Consider the following 20,704-nt stretch of genomic DNA (forward strand, 5'->3'; position numbering starts at 1 on the left):
AGGTGTTAATGACCCTCTCTCCTTTTTAAAATGGTCTTGATGTTCCATTATGCAGACTACAGACAATCCTTGATTTATGACTTTAAGTTCCAATGAACAGCATTTATGACCTTTATAAATGGACACCCTGTTTCGAGGTTCCAACACAGGCTTCAACTTTAGGACGCTTGATACAGCTGCGGCCAGCTGGTATGTCTGTTTTGGTGGTCTGGGAGGGCATGGGGGAGCGTGTGCCCCCAGATCTGTCCAGGGCAAGCGGGGCCTGAGCTGCACCACACTGCACTCTGGGTGGGGGCTATTCTGCTGCCACTGGCCTAGTAAGGTTGTGCAGGATGAAGCTGCAGCTCATTCAGGGGCATGGGGAGGGGGAGGGCAGCTCCCACTGCTTCATGCCACTCATCTGGAGGCAGCACGGCAGCTCTGTCCTGAACCCATCCCACCACAGCTGGGCGAGCAGCAGCAGGGCACAGCCCTCGCTCCCAGTGCTACCACGCCCACTTAGAGCAAGCCACGCCTTCATCCCATGCCCCGTCCTGGCTGGTCCAGCGACTGCAGGGCACAGACTCCATTTCCCAGCACCACTGCACCCACCTGGAACGCAGCACAGTGCAGCGCCAGCCCTGCCCTCTCCACGCAGATCAGGGCACACGCCCCCCACCCCATACCCACCTGAACCAGCGGCGTGCAGTGGCAGAAGCTACCCGCACGCTCCCTGCATAAGCTGCACCTTCATCCGATGCCCCCCTACCCCAGCTGGGCAGCACTTGCCCCAGGCCCTGTCCCAATCCCTCCTTGGCTGCCAGGGCACTGACCTGCCCCTTCCCCTTCTACCACACCAGACTTACAAGCTAGACACGACTGTATCGAGAGTAGTAAAGGAACCAGTCCCCCATTTGTAACATTGTTCCTATGGGAAAACTGGTTCCGAGTTACAAGATTTTGACTTATGACGCGGTTTTCAGGAACCAACTGTGTCATAAGTCTGAGCACTGCCCGTATCCTTTCATCTGCAATGTTGCTGTCTGTTGGCCATTCCTGAGAACGTCTCCCTTCTAGGTTACAACCGCACACACTCTTTGAGAGTAGATTTTGTTTTACAAATCTGAATGAGATGACCATTTAACTATAAGTACAGGACCAATGAAACAGTCTCTTTTGACTATTTTGACTATTTTGTTGTGTTTTTTAAATTTACTATATAATCTAGAAAATTAGTGCACCTTCCAATACAGTTATGTGTGTTTCTGCTTTGATCCTAAACTGAATAATACAATGCTAGGTTCCTAGCACATTAGTAAAGCTCAATAGTTTCTCTTTAACTGGAGAAAAAATGAGTTGCTATATACGTGATGCTCTACCACACTATCTTCATGCCCCCTTTCCCCCCAGCCTTTTCAAAATCTGCCCTAGGATATACTATTCCAAAGGAAGGTAAGCATTTACATGCACAGTTCACTATTATATCCAGGCACAAGTACACCAGAGCAGCAGACGTGTACACATCATGCACGCACGCACACACACACGAACTATGTATACACCCAATATTTTATTTCTTTTTTGCATCGCATCCCTAGAATTTAAGCTCCCAATGCCGGAAAATTCATCATTCCTCTCAGACTGTTTAGCTACTATGACTTTAAAAAACAACAACAGTAAAATACGTTTTTTCCCTTCACTCTAAAGACATTCACAGCATAAGAACCATCATATTTATTAGTGTGTTAAAAATGCATCAAGGAGTTGATAATGGATTAAGCTACAAGAGTTAAATGCTACAGCTGAGATTTCCTGAGACTGCTGCTATGAAATAAATATTCAACCCCAGCAAGTCAAACTGATAGGGCAGCTTCCACTGTACATCATTGCCATGTGCTCTTTGTACTTTATTCATATTTGCTGAACAGAAACATTAGGAGGGCAATCCCATTGAACACACATTCATTGTGTGCGTGTGTATATGCACATCTATGGGAAAGAGCACGTGAGGCTCAGCATCCCTCACAGATCTGCTGCTGTGGTGCTTACAGATCTCTGTGGGAGAAGCAGAGATAATGGAGCCAGGAGCTTGCAAAGCATGTTCTAAAGAAGTTGTGGGATCTGGATCTATGGGATTTTTTAAGAGCAGGTTAGAAAAAAAAACTTGCCTGGGATGGATTTGTCAGGGATGATCCTGTCTTGAGCAAGGGGCTGAACTAGATGACTTTACAAGGTCCCTTCCAACCCAGCTTTGCTATGATCCTATGTTCTTCAGCAGGAAAAGACTCTCTCTCAGGTATAATACTCAAGACACGAATGATTAGTTTCTAAACAAACCTCATTCAAAATGATTCAGAGGGGCTTAAGACAGACATTCAAAAAGCCAGAGCCTAAAATGATTCAACTTTTGCAGGTTAGTCTAACCCACCTAGGCTGAACTGGTTTGCATGAGGACAAACAATCTCTCAGGACCGAGGGAATGCAGGCACGTATGTGCTGGGGGAGGTGAGGGGGGGTGACCAGTCCCAGTTTAACTGGCCAGAGAGGGGTTTAATTCCCTCCTCTCTGTGTCACCCACAAGGACCTGAGCCAGGTCTGCAGGACATTCCCCCACACTGCAGCAGCAGCAGGGCACCATGGTCCCCGAGGCAGAGAGGGGCAAGGAGAAGAGCTAGTCTCCCCTCTACCTCTGCTGGCAGGTAGGTCTGCTCACTGTCACTGCCGCACTTGCTCCCTGTGGGGGAATAAGCCCCTGCTATCCCCTTCACTGGATGCCGGAGGGAGAGGGAATAACCCCTGTCCCTGCCTCCCCACAAGGGGCCCTGCCAGTCAGCGTCTGGCCGTGCCCCCACCCCACCACTGCAGTGGGAGGAGGCAGAGCTCTTGATGAGGGCAGCAGTCCCTGTCAATGTCGCAGAGCATGAGCCTCTTCCCAGCAGGGGGCTGCACTCTGGGGCAGGCAAAGCTGCGGCGGGCTGCACGCTGAAGCACTGGTGTCCTGACTGAGCCAAAGCCCTCCAAGCCCCCTGCAGTGCCACTGTGCTCTGCAGCAGCTCTGCCAGCCCTGCAGTGCGGCCCCCCACTGGGAAGAGGCTGGCGCTTGGGAAAACTGTGACAGGGCTTCTGCCCCCATCACAGATGCTGCCCCCTTCTGCTCCAGCAGCCAGGCATGGACGGGGCCAGACACTGCCGGCAGGACCCTGGGAGGCGGGGGCTGGGAGTGGGTTTATTCCCTGCTCTGCCCCGGGGACACTGCAGCTGGGTCTGCCCAGCCTAGCCACAGCTGCCAATCAGTCTGTGCTCAGGGCCAGCCCCGTCCTGGCAGGAAAGGGCTTATTCCATCAGACATTACCTTAAGCGCAGACGGAGCAGCAGCTGTGGCCAGGCCAGGCAGACCTGGCTGTGGTGCCCCCGGGGCAGAGCAGAAAATAAGTCCACTCCCTGCCCCACCCAGGGGCCCCCACCCAGCTGCTGGAGCAAGGGGGGAGTGACTTTGACAGGAGCTACCCCCATCAGTTTCCCCAAGTGTGAGCCTCTTCCTAGCAGGGGGCTGCACTGCAGGGCCAGCAGAGCTGCTGCACAGCATGGCGGCACTACAAGGGACTTGGGGGGCCCTAGCATGCTCTAGACGCCGCCACGGCGAAGACACTTGTGCTCTGTGACATTATGACAGGGGCTGCTGCCCTCATGAAAGGCCCTGCCCCCTCCCGCTGCAGCAACAGGGCAGGAGCATGGCCACACGCCAGCTGGCAGGGCCCCTTGGGAGGGGCAGGGACAGGGGTTCTTCCCCCTCCCTCCAGTGTCTGGTGGAAAGGACAGCAGGGGGCTTATTCCCCCACAGGGAGCAAGCATGACAGTGACAGCGAGCAGGCCCGGCTGCCAGTGTGGGTAAAGGGGAGACTAACCTTCTTCCCTGCCCCGCTGCTGCCTCAGGGAGGGAAAGCACCCAGCAGATTCTTGCCGGTGGGTTAGAGAGGCGGGAATTAAACCCCACTCTGGCCAGACCCCCCCCCCCCACACACACACCTGTCCCTACTCCGGCTGGGGAGCAGAGAGGCGGGGCCAGCCCCACTGGGCTGGAACAGAGAGCCCAGCCCAGAGAGTAGGGGTGTGCGAAACAGGCCAGATTCAATTCAGATTCAGATTCAGCCTGAATCAGAGACAGTGGTTCGATTCATTGATTCGGATCACTGTCCCTATTCAATTTGGCCGAATCCAGATCTGAAGATTCAATGCTGATTCAGAGAATCAGCAATTCGGCCATAAACAGTTTTAAACGTTTTTTCTACATATGTTGAGGTACCAGGCACAGCTCATGAACACTGCGATGCTGGGGCACATGGAGCATCCCACAGGAGTGCAGGGGGGCCCCCCCCACATGCTCGTCAGTGGACCCGGAAGTGGACCAGACATACTTCCAGTCCACTTCCAGATCTGCCACCAAGAACTGAAGGGGGCCCCAGATGCCTCCCCAGAGCCAGGAGGCACCAATCACCAAGGCAGGGGCCATGGGGAGTGGTCCCCTGTACACTCCCCAGTGGACCCAAAAGTGCTTCTAGTCCTCTTCCAGGTCCACTGCTGAGCACACTGGGGACCCCCCCCCCCCCCCCCACTCCCAGGGGATGCTCCATCCACCCCACCATCTCAGCATTCATGAGCCACCTGGTACCTTGAGGTATGTAGAAAAAGGATTTAAAGCTGTGTCTGTGTCCAAATCACTGAATCTTTCTGAATCTCCCCAAATCAATTCAGAGGATTCTGATTCGATTCGGAGAGATTAAAGGTCCTCCTGATTCAATTCGGATTCAGCGATTCAGCTGCCAAATCAGGCAGAATCTCTGCCGAGTCAAATCAGTGACTAAAGCTTCACACAGCCCTACCAGAGCGCATGCCGGGATGCTGGAGGAGTCTGGTTTAAGTTAAATAAGGAAGGTGTCTGGGACAGACATTGCAAAAATTGGTTTGAGCCAAATCAGTTAAGTCTGATGCTACATTCAACCAGGTTTATCTCAAACCAGTTTTGGTCATTTTGAAATTGGTTTATGTGCACTGAATGTCTGTTCTGTTACTAGTTTAAACCAGTTTCTGATCACTTAAACTGATTTATGTGTAATGTCTGTCTCTAGCCAGGATGTCCAGTGCTCTTATACAAGAGCGCCCACAGGAACCTCCCAACAAAGGGATACTGGCCTAGCCACCAGAAGTCAAAATGAACATCTTCTCCATGCCTCTCATGCAAGCTTGCAAAGCTGTAGCATCTCTTGCCACCACGCACACAGGCTAAGCCTACTAGGCTCTTACCGCAAAGGGATGGTAGGGGGCAGTGGCAGCAGCTCCATGGGCCCCAGCTGCAGAAGGAAGCATGGATAATCCTGTTGAGAAGATGCCCAGAGCACTAAGGTTGAGCCCTGGGATCAGGTTGGCTTGTTGCTAGAAATGCAGACAGAAGATGGAAACAGGAAGACATGGAATGAACACAGGAGAAAAACCACACAGGCAGAATACTGAACTGACTTCTGCTGTCCTGGCCAAACAGCATCAATATGGCAGGGCCAGCCCTACATTGCCTTCTGGGGGACAACAGCCTTCTCCATGGCTGCAAACCACCTTGCAGCCATATATCATGGTCTCACTGAGGTCAGCTCTGGCTAGGGCTCTGAAGGTCTGAGGCCCCTGATGGAAAGGGTGGAAGCAGCAATAGGAGCTTACGCTGACGGCCACAATGTCATTCTCATAGGCCTCTCGCAACTTCTTCATGATTTCCACTTCAGCATTGGAGCAGGCGTCAATGTTGCCCTTCACCGTGATGGTCCGTTCAGGGTTATAAATGGTTAAATCCTGTAAACTAGCCAATTACATGAAAAACCAGTCAGCGAAGCCTCACTCAACCCAAACAACAGAAAGAACAAGCAGCTTCTGTCATCCCGCTAGGACCAAAAGGAGAAGTTGCTCTGTTGAGCTCTCTCCTCTCAGCAGCTATGGAGAGCCACACCCGACAGACCCCAGTCTGCCCCTCTGGCCAGTGCTGCTGGCCTTCTGTGTAAGGCAGCGCATGTGGGAACATGTGGATGGAGCTATTTGTCCATTCCAAGTCTTCCCAACATATCCCTACCATGGCTCTTCCGAAAAAGGAGAGCAAAAAGCCCAGGACTACATCAAGCCACTGCAGCCAACCAGCGGCCAACCTCCAGGAGCCCTCTGCTGGGCACCTCAGCATCCATCAGGATATTGGCACTTACGGAGAGATGGTGATCTTGGTCCCCGTGTCTTGCTCAATTTTCTTTAGGTTTCGTCCTTCTTTGCCAATCAGTCTACCAACCAAGCTGTTGTGGGCTAAGATTTTCAAGGGAATCTCTTCAGCTCTAAGAGAAACACAAGGCATTCAGTGTTAAGTTGCATGTTCTTTTCACTCGGCATGTGAAGGGCAGGGGCCCCCCCACCCCTTAGCTCTGGCACCTCAGCATCCTTCAGGTTCAGTTTTCCTCTGGATTTTACCCAGCCCTCCCTCTTCCTGAACACAGGCACAAACAGACACTGAGGGGTGTTTTAGGGGCACAGCCAGGTACCTCTACATCAAAATGACCCTCACAGCTTCTGCAACAGCTCAGAGCATGAATGGAGGCTGAAAATATGGTACCTATTTCCCTCCCTCCCAGAGGAGATCTCTGTAGAATCACAGGGAAAACACTAGCTTTTCTCTCCATCAGGCTAGCAGGCCTGGTCAAAACTCCCTATACTGTCATGACCTTCTCCATCAGGCCTGGAAGAGGACAGCAGCCCTACGGGAAAGGAAAGGAGACAAAGGAAGATTTGAAAACAGTTCTAACTACCCGCCACATTTAGCTCCTTTAACATCGTGGTGCTGCCAGCTCAGGTAGTACAGTATGGTCCGACAGCAAGGGTCCCATTTCAGTGTAATGATTTGCCTTCATTCAGGGTTAGTAAGACATTTGCTTTATCTCCAGTGAGATCTGCCTAATGAAGGACAATTTTGCTTGGCATGAAAGGACTGTTTTGGATAAGCCTACAGAAATGCACATTTCTCAGATAAAGCTGAGGAACATGTAGTGCAACAGAGTATGGGGCATAAGGGTGACCCCCTTCTGGACTGACTTCTCACAGAGGGCCCCCCTGTCCCCACAACACTGGGATATATATTTACATGCATTATAACAAGTCTGCTAAATATGAGCAGTTATTGATGGGAATGTAACTATTTAGAAAATTCTGACACCCATGAAAAATACTTTGCAGCACTCCAGCTGTGCATTCACAAAGATGTGCAAATTCTCAAATAACCATAATAGCCCACAAAAAAAGTCAAAAAAAAAATCATAGTGACATTTTCTTTTCTGTTGCAAAACCCATACATTTTTGAGTCTTTGCCATGTAAACCGTCTAAATGATTTTTGTTAGGTACTGACAGAAAATAGAGAAAGCTCCTTTAGCTAAATGTTTATGGCAGGAAGGGAAGGCAAAATATGCCTTATTCTGCAATACCAATTGCAAGCAGGGCTGGTCAAAAATTAGTAGGCATTTTACATGGAAAATGTTCTAATCAAATGAAAAATTGTCATTTGCTATGAAACATTTATAGGTTTTTTTCAATGAAACAATAACTTAATGGAAAATTTTCATTTTGAATCATGACTTTTCATTGAAAAAAAGTCAACAAAAAGTTTTCAAGCAGCTATGGTTATCGCCTCTTGGTCCAGAGGGAAAGGGGGAGGAAAAACAAAACAGAAAAGAATAAAAAGGGAGACTCCAAGGCAGAGATAATCTCCCAAAATGATGATCTAATATCCATGGCTTTGGATAGCTTTTCTAAATAGGCAGATGTATCAAACCGAACCAGCTTCTTTCACCAGGCAACTGCAGTGTCTATTGCAATCCATCTTTTGGCTCTCTGAAGATGCATTTTCTAAGCTGACTGCCTTTTTCCATAGGTATTTGATTAAAATGCATTGATTCTTCATCATGTCTGTCTGCCTCCTTCCCCTCCTGGGTGTGGGTGTGTGGCAGTCTCCCGTAGGGGCGAGTAAAGCAGGTGCCATACTTACGATTTAGTCTCATCGGCTTCTTTCTGCATGATATCAAGGATCATGCGGCATGCCTCCGAGCACCCTTCTGGGGTGGCATGGATGGTGATTGGCTTCTCTGCAGCACCGGCATTCTCCTTGCGATGGATGTCTACCCTACAGCGAGAGAAGCAGCACAGAGAAAGCACTGCGCATCAGGTTGATGTTGTCAGGAAGCATTTTAACAAAGCATAAAAAGCAAAGCCATCTCTTTGTTTTACCATCTGAAAGTAACCATAAACCAGGAATTCACCATTATGCAGCTGAAGCCAGCTCGGCATCAATTCCCCCTGAAGGTGGTATAAGGCAGTTGGACCAGGGACTTGTCCCTATAGTTGTGCAAGACCATGAAACCTTCACCAGACACGCTCAGCAGTCAGGAAAGGCTGGTTTCAAGGCCTGCTAAACCTCTGGAATGAACCTGGCCCATGTTCTGGGTGACCAGTGGCTCTGCTCTGAGCAAACCTAAATCAGTTTATAACAAACATATGGTTTCAAGAGGCTTTGGCATCAAAGCAATTTTAGTTCAGGTTCTGCCCAAGGTTGTCTTCCAGATCTGGGTTCATTTGCCCCAGGGCATCAAAGCAAATGATTGAGGGGAAGGAGCTGCACCAAGGCAGGTCAGACCAAATACATTCTGCAGAAACAAAGGAGAGATTCCCTTCTCTCCCCTGACTAGCATTATTGCTGGCTTTTGCATCCACAACCACAACATGGTAGAACTTCCCTGTTCTGCTGCCCGAGAGCAGGGAGGATACCTTTACAGCTGCTACTTAAAATCTCTCTTTCAAACAGTGCAAGTGATAGGTTAATAACAAATAGATTCATTAGGAATTAGTAAAATGCAGCACATCCTCCCTCTGTAAACTACAACACCAAGCATCATGCAGGGGAATGTTCATGTTTAGACAACTTAAACACTGCACACAAAGAAAAGGATCTGGCCTGTGATTTTCTATAAGCTTTTGTATGCTTCAAGGCACTTGGAGTTTAATAAGAGCTTTCACCCTTCACATACCAGCTCCTCTTTCAGTAGAGCTTGAATCCTAGGTTTACAGTCCTGAAATCCATTGCCATGGATGATCTCGATGCCACAGACACAAAATTACTTCCCACAATGGAACAGGCTAGCCTAGATATCCTTCGGGGGCAGGTGGAATTGGGTGTTCTCCAAAAGACGACCCAGTATCCCAAAAAGCCCCTGGCCAATTAAGCAAATCATTAATTATTTCTTGTTTGCTCAGACTGGAGATCTGTTTTCTGAGCAGCAGAACCATTTGACCTGGGGCAGGGGCAGGCCTATGAAGAAGGGTGTAGCAGGTACCTCCCTCCTCCCTATGTGGCTCAGCTCTGCTGGCCAGTGTGTGGGAGCCACCTCCTGCCATTCCACCTTCAAGAACAAGAGGCTGGATCCTGCTCTTGGTATGGGGAGGGGGAGCTTGTCCCAGCCCTCACAAGGTTTAAATAACTTAGCAGCAGCTGAGATATCTGTCTTGTAAACAGAGTCACCACTTTTCCAGGATCCCAAAATGATCACTAACTTACAAAATACCTGCAGTAAACTGGACAACTCAACTATATGACTGCAGGTTGAGTTAGTGTGGGGACCCTGGTGGACCCAGTACTGGCATCTGCTGATATGACTGCCAGGCTAATACCATAAGGGTTACTGATACTCAGTAGACTTCAGAGTCCACAAGAAATTCTGCCCCAGCTGGTGCCTTCTTAGGGTCTGACTATTTCCCTCTGAAGCATCTCTCAGAAATGGAACACTCCATATGAACCATGTAGCTTGTTCCTATATGAGAACACCTGTGTCCTGGTACAATCATGTGAAAGATGACAATACATTTGGGAAAACAAAGCTTTGGCTTAAACACTAACAGGCTTGGAAAACAACCAACATGGAATAAAAAAATGGGAAGGAAACCAGAGTTAAATACATTCACAAACATTAATGCGATACATTTGAAAGATATCGCCAGCAGGAAAACCTGTCTTGAAAACAAAAGAGTAGACCAAGGAAAAAAAAGTGTCAAGTCTGGATCAGAGCCTAGGAACTGCAACCTATTCACAGCACATCCATTTCAAGACAATGCACACTTGATCGAAAGCTGCCCTCCAGCACGCCTGCATCTCCTCTGCATGCTTTAGAATGGACACTCCACATCCTGACGTGCCCTCTGTGCAAAAGGCCAGGTAGGTATTGCTCCTTGTTTCCAGGATTCCTCTCCCAATCCAATACCATTGCTGTTTTATTTCAATACCTATGATTTCCTGGGTAGAGAACTGAGCTCTGATATCTCTCTGAGCCTCCCACATTCCCAAAGCCATGCTGTGTGCTTGGTCACAGGATTGATGAGATGGCACTTGCTCTGTGCTCCTGCCAGGGCTTTCGGTGTTCCTTAGAACCATTCAGCACTGCAAACTCTAGCCTTCCACTTCCGGGTGTCAGCAGCATCTGGCTTTCTGGACACTGCATTATCTTGGAAGTATCCCACATAACTTTATCAGGGGCCTGGGCCCCAGTTACTGACCCATTTTGAGAAAGGACTCCAAATCGTGTGGCCTCATGAGATTATCTGAGCCAGGAAACAGTTTTTGATCAGACACAAATTAGATTTAAACTGCTGTGTTTAGTCCCCTACTAACCCACAGGTAGCAAAGGAGCTACTCCACCTCAGGGTGAAGTTTGGGAATGGATGACACAGTCCATCCCCTGGTGGCAAAGGGACAGTAAGCACAGGGGGTGCCAGCTTAACACCTCCGAGAAGCAGGCTTCCTATTTCAGGGCCCAGCTCCTCAGGCTGAAAGTTCTGGCTCAGGTATGCTGTAATTGCCAGTGGCCAAGCACTGTTCCTTCCCTGCTCCCTACCTTCCACTAATGCCTTTTACAAATAAAAACAAGACAAAACACAATTGACCAAAAGTCACAGAAAATTAAACATTTTTTTGTCATACAGAATAATCTGTTCTGCATTGGACCCAGATGTGAGGTATGCTGGGGACCTACAGGCTACATACGGAGTCTTGTGGAAGGAAACAAAACCATTCAAGGTACTTACTTGGACTGGGTTTGCTTAGTAAGATTCTTTATGGTCAAGCCCTCCTTTCCTATGATCGCACCAACAAACTGCGTGGGGACCAGCATCCGCAGTGGGAAATCGAGCTGTTTGGGCTGTGAGGAGCCCCCCGGGGAGGGGCCCTGCTCCCTGGAAGAGTGTCCCCCACGGCGGGATCGTTGAAGGGGCTGAGGGGAGCTCACCTCTTCATCCGGGATGTAGGAAATCTTGAAGGAATAGTTCTCAAACTGGTGGCCACTGAGCTTCTCAATTGCTCTGGAAAGCAGAGAAAGGAACAAGGTTGTTAGGCCATGACCCAGCTGCAGAGCTCCAAAATTGGGGTATCTTAGAATCATAACAATGAGGGTTGGAAGGGACCTCAAGAGGTCACATCTAGTCCAACCCCCTGCTCAAAGCAGGACCAGCCCCAACTAGATCATCCCAGCAAAGGCTCTGTCTGCTCGAGTCTTAAAAACCTTCAAGGATGGAGATTGCACCACCTGGGTAGCCTGTTCCAATGCTTTACTACCCTCCCAGTAAGAAAATTTTTCCTAATATCTTCCTCAACTTCACCTGCTACAACTAGAGCCCACTGTTCTGTCATCTGCCACCACTGAGAACAGTCCAGCTCCATCCTCTTTTGAACCTTGCTTCAGGTAGTTGAAGGATCCTATCGAATCCACTGCTTTCCCTGCATTCACAGAGCCAGTCATATCATCCTAGAAGGCAACCAGATTGGTCAAACATGACTTGCCCTTGGTGAACCCATGCCGACTGTTCCTAGTCCCCTTCTCCTCCAAGTGCTTAGAAATGGATTCCTTCAGGATCTGCTCCATGATTTTTCCAGGGACTGAGGTGATGCTGACTAACCTATAGGTCCCTGGATCCTCTTTTTTCCTTTCTTAAAGATAGGCACTATGTTTGCCCTTTTCCAATCATCTGGGACCTCTCCTGATAGCCATGAGTTTTGAGAGATGATGGCCAGTGGCTCTGCAATCACGTCAGCCAACTCCCTCAGCACCCTTGGGTGCATCCCATCTAGCCTCATGGACTTGTATACATTCTGCTTTTCTAAATAGTCTCTAACCTATTCTTTCACCACAGTTGCCTGCTCACCTCCTCCCCAAACTGTGCTGCCAAATGCAGTAGTCTGGAAGCTGACCTTGCCTGTGAAGACTGAAAAAGCATTGAGCACTTCAGCCTTTTCTGCATCCTCTGTCACAAGGTTGCCTCCCCCATTCAGTAAGGGCCCACTCTTCCCCTGCTCCTCCTCTTGTTACTGACATACACTTCTTTTGTTACCCTGCCCGTCCCTTACTAGCTGCAACTCTGACTGCACTTTGGCCTTCCTGACTTCACTCTGCATGCCCAAGCAATGCTCTTTATACTCTTCTTCAGAAAAGGAACCATTTAGCTGACCAGGCCACAGTGGCTGTCCCCTGCTCCCAACTTCCTCTCCATCCAGCCTGCCAAATCAGGCATCTGCTCATGGACACCCACATGCTCAGCCCTAACCCAGTCCATGCTGTTCTTTTAAAGTCACAGATGGCCCTAAATTGAAGACCTAACATCTCCCACCACTCTGGCCTTAACCCCTCTTGGGAAAAGTAATTCAGAGACATCTGAATGCCTCAGGCAAACACAGCATGTCCTGAGGTGTGTGGTGCCCTCTGTGAGCCACATACAGATGTTGACAGACCTGGATTCATCTTGGCTACCAGAACTGTCCCTCTTAGCTTTGTTGCTGAGTCCAAGGTTCAAGCCCTGCTGTCGGAGATCCACCCACCCACTCAGCACTCTCACTAGATGTCCAAAAAGGTGGCTCTGCAGCTCATGACAAGCTTCCTTGGCCAGGAGGTTTGCATACCCCATATCCAGGCACGGCATGCTCTAATCCCCCGTAGCTGGGGCTGGGCATGGACACTGCGGCTTGGGCTAGCTGATGCTTGGTGTAGACAAAGTCAGTGGAGCTGGACAAAAAGGGGGCTCTGGCCTGGATTCTGACTCAGTAGCTTGCTCTTTAGCCCCCACCAGAACTATACCTTCTTAATCAGCGGGGGCTCCGGGGCACCCACCACTGAGGGAGGGGCTGGAACACAGCAGCAGGAGGCAAAACCCCTGAGACAGTGCTGTCAGAAGAAAGAAGGGTGGCTCCTGGGACCAGATGGAGCACACAGAAGTCAGACTCCTGCTCCAGCTCTACCCTTGGTGGCTGCCCCCACAACCAAATGCTGCATCCTCAAAAGTACCCTGGGAAATTCAATATGCATTAGCAACATGCCCCTGGAAATGGAGCATGCCCCATCCTCCCCTGCAGAGTCACAGGGGCCAGTTGTGCTGTCCCTTCACGGCCTTGAACCTTCCATCATGAAACCCTGCTGGACTGTAGCGATGAGGATGCTGTAACCAGAAGGACGTTAGAGAAGGGCATTGTTTTACAGCGAACTGGATGCCTCCCTCAGCTGCAACCTCTCTGAGCAAACCAGGTGAGAAGTGTGTTCACTCTCACCTACCTTGCTCTGAGAATCCAGTTACCTCCTGCTAACAATGATCTTGCATGGGCTGCTCCATGGCCCCTGCTCAGAGGTGGTGGGGGGCTTTTGAACATCTCAAGCACGGAGACAAATTCCTCTCCTCTGGACAGACTGCAGCAGCCCTCCCCTATCTGCAGGAGAAAGGATGGGATCAGATCACCACAGGCTAGGGTTTGCTAGAGTGGATTATTTTGGGGCTGTTTTATCCCCTTGCTTCATCTGGATCCATTGACAATGACTACAGAATTTTCCCAAAAGCAAATGGATGGGAGCATATTGGAGAAGATAGCTAAAGGCACAGCTTGGACAACCTCACTATTTAAAGCAAAGGAAAAAAAATGTAGAGACCTAGCTGAGCATTCTTTGGCAATATCAAATCTGCAGCACCCGTTACAGCACATTTTTAATACAGGAAAGCACCGGGGAAAGGGGACAGCTTGTTAAGAAAAACAGTTGGTGAATGAAACTGCAGAGGCTGTGGAGGCAGGGAGCCGTTTTCCAGCCGCACCAGTAGGAAGAGAGTTGTGAATGGAGGTGATGGTGCTGACAGAGCTGAGGGCAAAGGAGGAGCCTACTGGAAAGCGAGGGAGCAACCAGCCAGCCTGCACTGTGGGCAGCAGGTGGGATCACATGGAACCAAGCTGGGAAGGACACGATCCTGCTGGGTTATAAGGCTCCTGAGATGGTCATTTTTTTAAGGAGCAGTGATTTCCAGGGACTGCTGACACAGAACAGCTTCTGTATGTGAATCTCACCTCCAAAGGTCCCAGCTCTGCCCCCTGCTCTCACCCCCCTCAGGACCCAATGCCACAAGCAGCCCTTTGGTTTTCAAAGGTGCTACTCATGGAGTAAAGGGCTAAGCAGTGCAAGTAAGAGTGGCAGAATCATGCCCTAAGTTAAAGTCGCTCAGTATACATGACCTAACCATTGCCTGGGGTCAACAGACTTAAGCTATTTAAAAAAAAGACAGAAATCAAGACAGTCTGTCAGGTTCTTCCAGTAGACTTAATCTGGGACTAAAGATGGAGCTTTTCTGACTCTTATGGAGAATATCTGTGTATCAGAAAATGCCCTGGTACATCACATGCAGCAAGTTCATTTCTATAGCATCAGTAAAATATTGTACTTGGAAGTACTAGGGCTTTTCTAGTGACTGTTCATCTAGGGTTGCTCTTTCCCTAGGTGTGGGGTAGAGCCATTTGGTGTTTTTTGTTGAAACCCTGCAGAGTTTTGGAAGCAGGTATGGCTGGAGGCACGACATCTTCAAATTCCTCCTTCTACAGCTTCTTGCTTTTGCTATTTATAAGTGCTCTTGAGAATGTGTCACTGGAAGCAGCTCCTTGCCATCCCTCTAGTTCACATTTAATGACTACGTTTGCAGTCTCATTGTCGCTTTCTTAAATCTGGGTGGTGGGCTTTGCAGTCAGGGTTCTGTACTAAGGCTTGCGTTCAGGTGGCCTTTTTCTATCACAACCAGTTTCCACCTAAATGAACGTGAATTTCAGCGTGAATGCTCACAACAGCAACCACAGCAAGGAAAACCAGCAGTCAGGATTTCTCCTTTGGCCCAAGCAGCATTCTGTTGTGAGGAAGCACATAGCACTGAACGATTGTCCGGCAGAAGGGAAGCCCTCAGTCCATGCAGACCATGTGCTGACAAAGCTTAGAACCATGGATAATCCCAAAAGGCAGCAGGACTGGTGCTTCTGTGGAAACTTGAAAATAAGAGTTACCAAAGCTTTTCTTACGTGTCCTCCAAGGATACCCAGTGTGGGGTTCCGCTTGGTGATCGGTTAGGAAAGAGATTTTCTGAAATTTAGTCACTTGTTTATAAACCTGTGATGCCTCCTTGTTCTGGGGCTTTTCCATTTGTATACTTGCAGGCACTTGCTTGAGTCCACCTGAGCAACTTGGCAGCAGAATGTGCCTCCTGCAGGACCTGTCTCAGACAGCTCAATCCAGCTGTTTCAATTCCTGTTCTTTCCCTTGGCTCCTGCAGAAAGCTGCAGCCTCATTCAGACTTCCCCGAAGCAGAGGGCTACTGACTGCCACTTCCAAATTCTCTGCAATCCAGGGAGAGACACTTTGGAACACAGCAGGTGCACAGGTGATCCAGAAATGATGCGACCTACACATGCACCTGCCAAAATGAGATTCAGAGGTGCAGGGCTGTGCCTTTTCGGTTACCATTAGGACCCTTGGCTGTGTCCTGAACTCAAAATAAGCTTGCATCTGAGAGTCTAGATGTGGCCTTAGCTGCTTTCAGAGTGCAGGATTCATTTGATAGCTCTACCCATATGCATTTTGGAACTACACAATCTTTGCTTTGGTTTTATAGCGGCTAGGCAGAAAGCAGGGGGAAGGGTAGCATGCTACAAACTAACTCATTCAGCAAGGCATAAGTTTTCCCATCTTCATGTTTATTGTACAATCTCTTTTGTGTCCTGTCCTGCACATGTATCGTCTTCTGCGCCATCCTGCTGCATGTTATCTGGTCTCACACAGGCACACCCAGGTAACTGACTCACTTTGTACCCTACCTGAGAAAGAAGATGCATTTCCCATTTTAGCTCCGGGAAACCCCACTCTGACAATGAAGTAAGAGGCCCAACAACAAAGCAATCGAAAGCAAAAACATTTTTCTGTCCTCCTCTGAGTTTTGTGAACAGGCTGCTGGAGGACAAAGGAGCTTTACTTTTATGCTATGACAGACCATCTTCTGTAAAGTAGCTTCTTTTAATGTGTGCGTGACATGCTTTAGTCCTGGGCACATCTGTGTTCACTGTGATTGCCTCTGCATTTATTATGCACTGGTAAGGCCCCTGGATTTAGTTTACCATTGCATTGTCTTCTGTTCTTGGTTTGTGTTTCAATAAAAGGCTCTGCTCTTCTCTACGGGTTCTTATACTGCTGTCATCACCACAGTCTGTCAGTGCTTTCCAGGCAATGTAACTAACATTTGTCCCACAGCTTGTTAACCCTTTCGTTCTGGGAGCAGAATCTTGGGTTCACATTTGAACCTGGTCACCATTGTCTGTGTTTTTGTAACTTCGAGGATAGACTATTGCAATGCACTCTACCTCAGGCTGTCTTTGAGGTCTGTCCAGAAGCTGCAGTTAACACAGAACGCAGCAGCCCACCTTCTAATGATTACTCTAGTGCTCCAGAGTCTATACTGGCTTCCAGTAACTTTTTTGGGTGCAATTCAAGGTGTTGGTTTGGATCTTACATACCTTTGTCCCATATGTTCCAACATGATCCCTGACGTGAACCAAGAGCAAACTCCTGTGTAGGTGGCTGTTCCTCAGCTCTGGAACCCCTTCCTCCTTGTCCAGCATGAGCCTGGACATCTTCCAAATTCTTCCTAATTTAGGTTAGATATTAGGAAGAATTTTCTTACTAGGAAGGTAGTAAAACACTGGAACAAGTTACCCAGAGAGCTGGTGCATCCTCCGTCCTCAGAGGCTTTCAAAACCCAGCTAGACAAAGCTTTAGCTGGAATGATGTAGCTGGGGCTAGTCCTGCTTTGAGCAGGAGGTTGAACTAGATGTTACTTCCTGAGGTCCCTTCCAACCCTCATTGTCTATGATTGTATGATCTTCTAGAAGCACTGCAAGGGCAGACTTTAGCAGCTGAGGATACATTTCAGGGCACTGTCTATAGAGTTTGTTCTGTGCAGGCTGTCCTTGTGAGGGTGCAAATTGGGGCAACTGCCCCAGGACCCATGCTTTGGGGGGCCCTGCGGAGCTGGCCAGAGTGGCTGCAGCAACTCAGCACTGCTGCCGCCAGCTTCACATATGGCCGCTTGCCCCCCACTCCTGCTGCCTCCAGCTTCTTCTCGTCTGGGGCACACGAGGGTGGGGCCCTGCACCCTGCTCAGGTCATCTCTAATTCTATGAGATGTCATTTTATTTTAATATTTTTATCTACTTCTTATTGTAAGGTATACTGAGCCAGTCTTGAGGAGGGTGGCATATAAATTTAATCCAACAATCAATCAATAAACAAACTAGCCTGGTGAATACCCACAGTTCTTTGTCCTTCCCTTGCAATAGCTTTACTTTGACCTGGCTGTCAGTTATACCATGAGCATTCCAGTCTCTAATTAGCCCATTTGGCAACCATTCATGTTTATCTGCCTTGAATTTACTGTAGAGCTCTGCAGCATGCTGGTCCGTGGGCTCTCGGCAGCTAGTTTCTGGTAAAGAAAGCATGTTTTTCCTTAGCCGCTGTGACTTAGATCAAAGCACTCATGAGATTTTGACATGAGTTTATCTGACTAGTTGCCTTCGTAACAATATGCATTCCTGCTTCGCTCTCACCTTGACCTCGTAGAGGGGAAGAGCTCGGTCAGCTCTTCAGGCCAGTGCCTTGGGCCGAGGGTGTGTGAAGTCATGCCCACTCACCACTCCCTCCTTCACCGCCGGGACTGCACTCTCCCATGGGCCCATAGCCATGAACCAGTAGTCACCATACAGCTGTGTATGGAGAGGTGGGGTATAGGTTCTCATGCAACTGAAAAGCCTCATTGCTCCCTTTTGATACCTCAGTGTGAAGGTTAGACTCCAAGGAGAGCTGGGAAGAGTCTGTTTTTTATGTTCTGGACCTGGCTATGCTCTGTCACATGGCAGTAGTGGAAGAAGGGGAAAAGGAGAGGTTATCAACAGGGGAGAATAGCTGGAAGCTCACCCTGTACCACCAACCTTACCAGCTGGGCAATGCAAGCAAGAGGACAGACATACAGACCCGTATGTTGAGTGCAGTCTTTGGGACCTCCATGGAGTTGGCTTTGGGGAATGCCAGGAGCTGAAGGGGTTCTGTGATGAAGAGACTATGCATGATTTTGCATGATTTGTGCAGAGACAAGAATAGTGGGTCCAAAGGGACAGGAAAGGAGGCTGTCTCTGTTACAGGGGTGATGGATATGAACGTGAAGCCTGGAGTGGGGCATCTTCACACTGGTAGAAGAGGAGAGGCTGCACAAGAGGGGAAAACCCAACACTGAGAATGAGATGAAAGGACCGGTGGGCAACAAGGTGGAGGTCGCGGAGGTGAAGAGGAAATAGCACAGCTGTGATGCTGAACTCATCTTAAAATCAGTCTTCAGCCAGAAAGATACAGAAAATCAACTTGGAAAAGTAGGAAAGAGACGGAATAGAGTCATGGCATTGAGAGCAATTCTAAGGAAGCCTGTGGACTTACAACAGTGAGGGAAGGGAGGGAAGGGTGGCACCTTGGAGACTAACTGGTTCAGAAAGGCATAAGCTTTCTTAGGTGACAGCCTCTCTCATTTGATGCTCCACCTTCTGCCTGACTTCAGACTGACACAACCAATCAACTCTCGACCAACAATGGGAGAAGAATGAGGATGTGAGGCCAGCACTGTCAGCATCACTCCTCTTTCCTTTTTGAAGATCTAACCAACTTTTTATCCTCTTCTGGCACTTCCCCAATTTATAATTCTCAGTGGTGCAGTAAGGTTATTTCCCAAGTCCCTTAATGCCTATTGTTGGAGCAGAACATGGCCCTAAGGTTGAACTCCAAAGTCTATTACTGGCTCACTAATGTAATTAACAGTGAGAGCAAAAACAGGTTAACCTTTCAGAGAATAAAAGAACTGCAAGCAATACAAAGAGCTATAAAAATCAGATCTCACTAGGCAAATATTTTGGCTTTATTTTATACAGAGTGATGACATCAGAAACTTTTGATTGACCCACTTAGAGTTTAGAAAAGCATCTGATGGAGTATCTAACAAAATCAGACTTTCAAATGAATTCACATCACCTTGCATACAACCACTTGCAGCCACAATGAAAAACAGCCTATGAATCATAATGGAAAGGTTGAGACAGGTGGCAAATCAATAACTTAGGGGGAGGCATTTCAGAGAGTGAGTAAGAATCAGTATTAGATCCAGTCTTAATCCCCCATTCTCCAAAAGCTCCTGGCACATCATTCACTTCACTCCTGTGATCAGGCCCACTGAAGTCAAAGGGATTATTCCCATAGCCAAGTTAAGGCTACATACAGGCCACTCTAAGACTGGAGCCTGGAGCTAGCAGGAGGAGGAAGCAACACTTAATAAAGCTCACAGGTTACACTAGTGTGGGGACAGAGTAATAACCCACAGAAGCCTAGAAATGTTACAAAGCACTGGCAGAAACTTTACAAAATCAGATGCAGTTTGGAAATATGCTCCCAAAACATGTAGGAAAATCATCTTCCAACACTTGAAGAATGAAAAAATTAGGCTGAACACTGGGGAAAAGTCACTGTCTGTTAGTCAGAGACAAAGCCCCTTCACTTGGTGCTTCTAGAGAGGCACTCTCCCTGCCCTACCATGTCTGTCCTTCCCCTCCCCTGGAGTCAAAGGGCAGACCACCATTAGTGTATTGCCTTAAGGAAAAAACATTACATCTGTCACAGACAAAAACGTCATTCATTAGATGGAAATAAACAAGCCCCTCACCAGTGACGTGGAGTATGACCAAAGGTGAATGCAAGGAAAGTCAGCTGACTTGGCAAACTCGTGGCCCCCTGCCAAAAGCTTGGAAACATTGCCAGGAGAGAGAAACAAAAAGAGAGAGACAAAATAAGGGTAAAAGAAAACAGAGGCCACTTACACTTTTGCTTCTTCTTTTGTTGCATATGTTACGTTGACAACTGCCGTTTCTGTGTCTGTGTTGACTAAGGGAAAAGCAACACAGGCTGCATTAGCTCATGGAAGGAGGAGGCCTTCACCATTTTCCTGAGTCAAAGCAGCTATGGAGGCCAGCTGTTTCTGACAAGCTGGGAACCTGAATGGTCTTTGCAGCAAACGGTTGGTAGGACAGACTGGCACAGAACCTGTACCCCAAAGAGGACCTTACATCTTCCCTGCAGTCCAGTCCTTTGCTGACTGCCAAAGGCTTGCAGGTACCTGCTCAGGCCCCTGTACTGTGCCCAATGCAGCCGCACCTGAGGAAATCCAACCAGCATAGCTGTGTCCTGGCCCAGAGGCAAGAGGACCAACAAACAGCACTCCCCTTTGCTGGCTTCCCCACTTGCA

General features: G+C 48.6%; 1 protein-coding gene across 5 annotated transcripts in view; it reads right to left on the reverse strand.

The window, feature by feature from the left end:
- The window catches only part of IGF2BP2 (insulin like growth factor 2 mRNA binding protein 2), a 117,080-nt gene that overhangs the window by 25,798 nt on the left and 70,578 nt on the right, over window positions 1-20,704 (reverse strand). For 4 of the 5 annotated variants that reach the window (XM_090055893.1, XM_090055891.1, XM_090055892.1 and 1 more), the window contains exons 5-10: window positions 20,280-20,343; window positions 11,123-11,395; window positions 8,040-8,174; window positions 6,219-6,341; window positions 5,689-5,824; window positions 5,281-5,409 (exon numbers count right to left, since the gene is read on the reverse strand). In XM_090055893.1, coding sequence (XP_089912019.1) covers window positions 5,281-5,409; window positions 5,689-5,824; window positions 6,219-6,341; window positions 8,040-8,174; window positions 11,123-11,395; window positions 20,280-20,343 — 860 coding nt within the window. Of the gene's footprint in view, window positions 1-5,280; window positions 5,410-5,688; window positions 5,825-6,218; window positions 6,342-8,039; window positions 8,175-11,122; window positions 11,396-13,632; window positions 13,811-20,279; window positions 20,344-20,704 lie in introns of those variants that run through there. The other variant, XM_090055894.1, reaches the window with a different exon arrangement.

This window comes from Crocodylus siamensis, chromosome 6, assembly GCF_052110815.1.
Source record: "Crocodylus siamensis isolate JL-2025a chromosome 6, ASM5211081v1, whole genome shotgun sequence".
In the NCBI taxonomy this organism is placed as follows: domain Eukaryota; kingdom Metazoa; phylum Chordata; order Crocodylia; family Crocodylidae; genus Crocodylus; species Crocodylus siamensis.